The sequence below is a fragment of the Trypanosoma rangeli genome (assembly GCF_003719475.1).
Source record: "Trypanosoma rangeli strain AM80 chromosome Unknown Tra_15.4_contig_00072, whole genome shotgun sequence".
NCBI lineage: Eukaryota > Euglenozoa > Kinetoplastea > Trypanosomatida > Trypanosomatidae > Trypanosoma > Trypanosoma rangeli.
In genome coordinates, this window is record NW_021705818.1 from 56,340 (window position 1) to 63,144 (window position 6,805).

The 6,805-nt window shown below is 56.5% G+C and overlaps 6 protein-coding genes across 6 annotated transcripts in view; 5 read left to right on the forward strand and 1 right to left on the reverse strand.

Annotated features, from left to right (window-relative positions):
- The window catches only part of TraAM80_02970 (uncharacterized protein), a gene marked incomplete at both ends in the record, with an annotated part of 1,179 nt that extends 722 nt beyond the window's left edge, over nt 1–457 (forward strand). Inside the window, one exon of the mRNA XM_029379955.1 lies at nt 1–457. This exon is cut by the window's left edge and continues 722 nt beyond it. Coding sequence (XP_029240171.1) covers nt 1–457 — 457 coding nt within the window.
- A 472-nt stretch (nt 458–929) lies between these two features.
- TraAM80_02971 (flavoprotein monooxygenase) lies at nt 930–1,469 on the forward strand (the record flags this gene model as incomplete). The annotated part of the gene is made up of 1 exon (XM_029379956.1): nt 930–1,469. One exon carries the CDS (start codon nt 930–932, stop codon nt 1,467–1,469), a length of 540 nt encoding a protein of 179 aa, XP_029240172.1.
- A 283-nt stretch (nt 1,470–1,752) lies between these two features.
- On the forward strand, nt 1,753–2,799 carry TraAM80_02972 (uncharacterized protein; the record flags this gene model as incomplete). Its single annotated transcript, XM_029379957.1, has 1 exon — nt 1,753–2,799. One exon carries the CDS (start codon nt 1,753–1,755, stop codon nt 2,797–2,799), a length of 1,047 nt encoding a protein of 348 aa, XP_029240173.1.
- A 227-nt stretch (nt 2,800–3,026) lies between these two features.
- TraAM80_02973 (uncharacterized protein) lies at nt 3,027–4,367 on the forward strand (the record flags this gene model as incomplete). The annotated part of the gene is made up of 1 exon (XM_029379958.1): nt 3,027–4,367. The coding sequence occupies one exon, from the start codon at nt 3,027–3,029 to the stop codon at nt 4,365–4,367; it is 1,341 nt and encodes a 446-aa protein (XP_029240174.1).
- Nucleotides 4,368–4,647: 280 nt separating this feature from the next.
- Nucleotides 4,648–5,709, forward strand: TraAM80_02974 (uncharacterized protein; the record flags this gene model as incomplete). Its single annotated transcript, XM_029379959.1, has 1 exon — nt 4,648–5,709. One exon carries the CDS (start codon nt 4,648–4,650, stop codon nt 5,707–5,709), a length of 1,062 nt encoding a protein of 353 aa, XP_029240175.1.
- Nucleotides 5,710–6,334: 625 nt separating this feature from the next.
- TraAM80_02975 (uncharacterized protein) lies at nt 6,335–6,805 on the reverse strand (the record flags this gene model as incomplete). The annotated part of the gene is made up of 1 exon (XM_029379960.1): nt 6,335–6,805. A coding segment is annotated over one exon (471 nt), but the record flags the coding sequence as incomplete, so codon positions are not given.

A 6,805-nucleotide genomic window follows, 5' to 3' on the forward strand; every position in this document is an offset into this window, starting at 1 on the left:
TTCTGAGCCTGTAGCGGCATTGGGTGCGGTGCGGAATGGGGCTGCGGTGCAGCTACTCAGTCGCGCTGACAAGAGGCTGTTTCATGCACTTGCCTCACAGAAGAAGGATGAACGTGTGGCAGAGGCGAAGGAGCTGCAGAGAGTGCGGGATGCTCTGCACCCCTTCCATGTAGCGTGCCTTGCGCAAAGGTTGCCATGGGAAGTGGTTATTGAGTTGTTCCGTCGTGACGATGGGCCAACGCATACGACACTCGTTTTTCCTGCCTCTTACACCGAGCAGCTGATCCGCCACTGCCCGTCGTGGCACATGGCTCTGGAGCTAGTTAGACATTCACTGTCCAGGGTGCCGCGCCCGACAAGGATGCAGCAGCTGTTGGTACACTTAACCCTGCATCGGATGCACACAGACGCCCACGTGGGTGGGAGAGGGACAAACACGGCTGCCGCACCCGTGTGACACTGCGAGAGCAGACGGTGGCATGCTTTCCTGGAAGGTGGCTTGTTGGTGTTACAGCCAGTTGACGCAAGATCGGGCGGCGCCAGCGCTGCTACAGCGGAGTATTATTAAGATTCTGTGTCACTGTGTCTTTTGTCCTTCCTTCGCGTTTTCAATGTATGAAGCATACTGGAAGCAGGAGTATCGTCTTACGGAGGGGGTGAATGTGTTTCTTTCCCTTTTGCGGGGGCGGAACCCCTAGCAAAAAGCGAGGAATTGACCCTGCGTGCCATGTGGGACTACGTCCGCTGCTGCGATGAACATGACGGTATGATGGCATCTACAACGAGCTGGGGGTCTGTCCGGCACCACATGTTCACAGCAGAGGGAAACACAACCCTGTGTCGTTACTTCACACGCGGTGTCGTACCGTACCCAACCATTTACTGTGAGAACCCTTTTTAACAGCGTCGGCCTTCCCTCTGCAGTGGTGATGGGGGACGCGGCCCACACTTGCAATGCTTTTTGGTTGCAAGGCCTGGCGATTAGTCTCGAGGACTGCGTCAACCTACTGAACCAGGTGGATGCCTATTCCAAGCATTTTTACGATGCCATTAGACAGTACAGCCAGGAACGTGGCTGCAGCGGCGATGCTCTGCGGGAGATTACGGATCGCTGCTTGTACTATGAATGGGTGAAGCACATCAACCCGTTTGTGCGTCTCCGAAACAGTTGTCAGCGGGTGATGAACGCGATGCTTCTGCAGGCGCTCAACGAGTACTACACCGCAGCGTCAGTCAACCACGTCTACTCCAAGAGCCTGAAGAGCATGCTCAATGACCGGGGGTGCACCTCCTACGAGTATGCCGAGAAACAACAAGCAAAGCACCGCGCTTTCTATCACCTGGGAAGGGTGTACCACGTAAGAGGCACGTGTTGTTGGTGTTGTTTGTGCGGCGTCCTCACCGCGTCACGCATGTTTGCACCTTCTGCGTCGATGTTGCTCACCGGTGTGCATTCTTCTATCGTTTAGTGCCTGTCGCATGGGGTCGGGGCAGCAGATTTCCCCGCACCCACACTTTACGCTCCCACTCACGTTCAGTAGGCACATAACTCGACACCTAAGCGAGTGTGAGGTAACGAAAACGAAAAAAAAAAACACACACGCACTGTGTTGTCTCCCTTTATTATTGTTTTGTTCTTTGTCCTTTTCTTCCCTCCTTTCCTTGCTACTAACGACACAAACAGAGACGAGCGACGGCCCTCTGCGGAGGTAGTGGGGGAAAAAAAATAGGGAAGAGGGGAAGGAAGTTGCCATGTCCTCTGAGGGGTTCCGCTTTAACTTCGACGAAGGCGATGATGGTGGTAATGTGGCTTGGTTGCCTCCACCGTTACGTCGTAGAAGTCCCTCCGCAGACACTGGGGCAGTGCCCGCGGTGCTTGTCTCGCGGTTTCCCACGTACGCGTTGCGAGCGCAGCTGGTGAAGGAGTGGGCAGAGTGCTACCCGAAGGACCCGCGGCGCCGGATGGAGCTTGTGAGTAGTGCGGCTGGGAAACATTTTCCTCCCTTGCTGTACCAGCGTGCCCCCGATGTGTCGGGACTCACGAGTGATGGGGGCAATCTAGAGCGGCGTGACATTATCCCTGGAAAGTACTACGGAGGGTTGAAGGTGTGGTCGTGTGCGCCGTACCTGGTGGAGTACATGTTTGAGAACCGAGATACCTTCGGGCGTCTTTTTGAAGTCCCCGAGAAGTGCCTTGATACTTCCGCAAAAAACACCTCGCCGGAGTCGTTTGCGGAGAATGCCGTGGTGGCTCCTCTGGTTGCCGAGGTTGGCTGTGGACAGGGTCTTCCTGGCATTGCCGCGCTTCTCTTGGGGGCTCGACGCGTAATCTTTCAGGACTACAACGAGGAGGTGCTGCAGACTTGTGTCAAGCCGAACATTGCAGTTAATTGGCTGCGCCACGCGGAGGACGCCCCGTTGTGTGGGCTGCAGCCACCAGCCCCGCCCTTGGTGCAGATGGTCTCTGGCGACTGGAGCCACTTGCGGTGGGAGGCTGCCGGCGATGGAGGTACAGCGATGGCGCATGATGCGTGCTGCAGGGTGGTGCTTGGCAGTGATGTTACCTTTGACGAAGCTGCATGCGAGAAGCTTGCCGCGATGTTGGACCGCGGCCTCTCCCCTGCAGGGGGGGTGGCGTACATCGCCAGCAAGCAGTATTACTTTGGCACAAATGGTGGGGCGCTGGAGTTCCAAAAGCGCGCTGCAGATCACGGACTTGAGGTTGCTGAAGTGAGTCGCATGGATGAGGCTGGTGGAATGCAGCGACTGATCATGCGCGTGAGACGACGATGTGGATGACGCAGACGAAGCAAAAGAAAAATAAATTAACAAAAATGAGGTTGCGCGTGGTGGTGTTCAGGTTGGGGAAGAAAGGGCTGCCAAATATGACGGTAACGTCATGTTTGTTAATTTATGCGTTTGTGTTTGTTGTATTTGTTGTCGTCGTTCCTTCCCTTCCTCCTCCTTTGCTCTCTTTGCCTCTCGCCCTGGGCACAAGAGGTGTGGGACGTGGAGGAAACCACCAAATGAAAAAGGCAAGTAATGTAAACCCAGAAATAGGAAATGGAGAGGCAGAGCACGCAGTGGCAGTTCCCCCGCCACCGGAGCCCAGCTCGACTTCCATTACGCCGCCGCCGCCGCCGCCACCGCCACCGCCACCGCCACCGCCACCGTCACCGTCACCGCCGCCGCAAGAGCTTGATATTGGCCCCAAGGTTATAGTGGGGCTGTATGTTCTCATCTGCGCCTGTTTGACGGTTTCCATAGGGACGCCGTGGTTCGTCATGGAGCAGCACGCCGCGGGACCTATGGGAGAAAACGTCAAGGAAACATTTCAACTTTGGAAGACAACCCGCTGGGTGGGCAGCGCGCGTAAGAGCATAGAAAGTACATCTATTATCTGCACCCCAGAACGACGGCATGTGGTGGCGTTGCAGGTACTTTCGGTTGTGGCTCTTGGGTTAGCCCTCTTTACTCTTTTTCTCTCCGTGATGCGAGATCATTTTATGCAGGAAAGTTTCAAACTTAGGCTCATGCTTATTTATAGTGTTGCCATTTGCTTTATTGTCTTAACGGCGGAGTCGTCACTGGGGATTAACGTCTTTACGCGAAGCTTCGATGCTTGTGGCATGCGGTCAAGTTATCATTTACGCGCGTTTGAAGTTTATGTGGGATTCGCCTGCACTCTTACAGCCTGGGTGCTCAACGCCCTTGCGGGGGTGGTGGTGTACAACAAGGTTCCTTTTCCAATGGACGGACATGTTATCAGGTACGGCATGAATGCCTTTGCCATGCTTACCTTTGCTGCGTTTCTGTTTAGCTTGGTGGGGTGTCCAATCACCCAATGGTTTTACAAGGATACCACCAGGCGTACTTTGACAGAGACCCTGCTGTGGAAAGAACGTCGTAGCGTTCTCTGGGCAATTGGTCCCCACTACAATGTCACTGAGGTGAGGGAGCTCGGGTGTCGCTCTCTCATGTATGGCTTTCTGGCAGCCGAGGTATTGAGCTGCCTGACTATCCTACTCAGCGCCGCCACCTTTGTGATGGGGTTTTTCCTTGCCAAGGGTCTCTTTGGTTTTACGGGGTATGCCATGGTGCTTGGCTGCACCGCAACCGTGGTGGCCCTTATCCAGTGGGTGTTGTTGGTTGTCATTTACTCCGGTGAGTGGTGCTTCGGTGCTGTGGCGTATCGTCAAAAGAAGTACGTCTTGGCTTCCGGTTTTGCTCTCAGCGTAGCTGGATGTTTTGCCATGTGCTTTGCAATACTGCTGCTAGCATTTACCGAATACATCCGACGGAAGCACTTTCCCTCGCTAGGGCCCAACAAAGCCATGAGAGAGATTCTTGTGGAGATGTGTCAATAACAATTTGGGAATTTGTTTTCATTTCGTCCCCATGGTTGTTGTCTTCGTTGTTTGCTCGGGGGCCCGAGGGAGGAATGACCAAGCATTACTTCCCGACTGACCCGCGCACGCACGGACGCCGCGATATCTCCCAAATACCTCACTTCTTCTTCCGCCAGGAAACGCAACGTGTTTTCTCTTTGTTTTGTATAGTGGAAAAGGAAGGCGAAGAAGCCCTTGGCGTGAGAATAAGCATTGACCGCTCTTCCCGCCCGTGTGGCCGCTACACTGTTGCCGACGGATGGAGGAGGAATCGTTTACCTACGTCCTCTCCCCGGCCACCACCACCCAGGAATGCGTCCACCGCGTGGCGGAGGAAAAACTGCCTTCACTGGCGGAATCCATGGAATTCGCAGCGAAAACGGGCGGAACGCTGTTCATTGACTGCGAGGGACTCATCGACGATGTATTGCTAAGCTTCTGTCGGGTCTCGGAAGGCGTGAACGGAGGCAGGGCGCACGCACCGCCGGGCGGTGGTTTTTTACCTGCAACCACCGCCCCGCACTGCGCGAAGTCAGGGTCTTCGGCGCCGGCGCCCTTTCAGGCAGGCGCGTGGCTATATGTGTGGGAACAGTTTCAACGCGATATCGCTCGAGAAACACTGATAATTGACGGAACCCCTTGCAGTGACGCTTACGCCGCGTTGGAGCGCATAAAACGGTTGCTGAGCGACGCGTATGATGCAATGCCCGCGCGTTTTATCTCTGCGCAAACGTGGGGGTCCGCGGAAGAGCATGGGGATGGGGGGTTGAGGTCGCAGGTCTCCCATGCCGTTCGGGGGCTCCTGGGCGATGCGCAGCGATTTTGCAAAAAGGTGTGGAAGAAGGGAAAATTGGATGAAGCCGTTCGAACTGCCATTCTCGTAGCGCAGCAGGCCGTGATGGCGTTTCCGGTGGAGCTTTTGCATGCGCAATTTGGCGGAACCTCGCAAGCAGGCGCCGCTGGAGGAGATGACGCGGGATCGGAGGTGATTTATATTGGGGAGCCGTATTTGAACAGTCCGCAAGGCGATGGAGGGACGGCCCCTTCGACCGGCGGTGAAAGTCGAAGAATGGTTGTGCGGGTGGAGCGTCGAAACCAAGGACGCGGCCCAGCGTTTGTGCGCGTTGAAAAGTTTATGCATGTCTTTGCTGTGGATGGGTCCGCGAACGTGTCGACAAAGTTGCAGCTTTGGATCGTTATTGAACTCGGTTTTTTCACCAACGACAAGGTCGAGTTGAAGTGGGAGTGGCTACGGGCCCCCGGCCCTTCGCCTGCGCCCAACACCCCAGCGCCGGAAACGGCCGAAAAAGAGGAGTTGTAACGCAGTGGGAGCGGCGAGCTTGCACGCGCACAGATATATATATATGTGCTGATTTCTTTTTTTCTGCGGTGATTTAAATTGCGGGAGGGGGGCTCCGAGGCGGCGAAAAGCGCGCCCTGCGGCGGTGATCTTCTGTCCCACCTCCTCGCCCCGCCCCTCCTTCCCGGCGCATCCGCAACCAACAAGAAAGAAAGAAAAAATGCGCAGGCTTGAGAGGGAGAGGCGACGCATGCCCCCTACCATAGCGCAATTTCTTTTTCTAGGCACTGCCGCCTCGGCGCGGCCCGCATAGAGAGCATTAAAGAGGGGAAAGGAAGGTGGACAAAAACCGCGCGCGCACACACCGGCCGAAACCCCAAAAAAACCTGCGGGAGCCGCGCTGCGGCAGGAGGGAGGGGCCCGACGAGGCGCCAGCGGGAGAAAAAGCAATTCCGCACGGCAAACGAAGCCCGGGTTTCGGAGGCACCGCCGCCAATACGCGAGCGCAAAACCGGCACTTTTTGCAGCGACCGGGGCGAACCCCAAAAGCTGCAATACCAGCTGCTTTAAAGCAGGGTGGGCGTGCTGCGTTGGGCCTTCACCCGCCGCCCGCGAGCGGGAAGGCGCGGCCGGGAGTCGCCCCAAACTAGCCCCCCAGACGGCCGACGCAATAACGAGCATTGCGTTTGGAAGCCATAACCATTCCAACTCCGCACGCGCGGCCCCAGCGCGCTTCCGAACAGGAGCGGGGGCTGAAACCGAACTCCCCCACCGGAGCCGCCCTGCCACTCGGGCACGGGACTCGCCGCATCTCTGGCTGCCCTAAACGCTGACTCCTGAATGAGCGGCCCGAGAGCAGAGCAACCGCTTGGGCAGCACCCGCCGTTTCCCACATCACGCACAGCCCACCCAGCACGTGGTGCACCTGCAGGCGATAGGGGCATTTAACACGTTCTGGGTCCCCAGCAACACCGAAAGTAAGAAACCGCTGCAGTCGCGGTGGGGACGAAGAGCCGGGCAAGAAACGGTCAGGATGATATCCAAGATCATGTACGCGGGGCCAGTTGAGTGGGTGGAGATGCGTTGGGCCAGTGCAAACACTGCAATCGTACAGGGG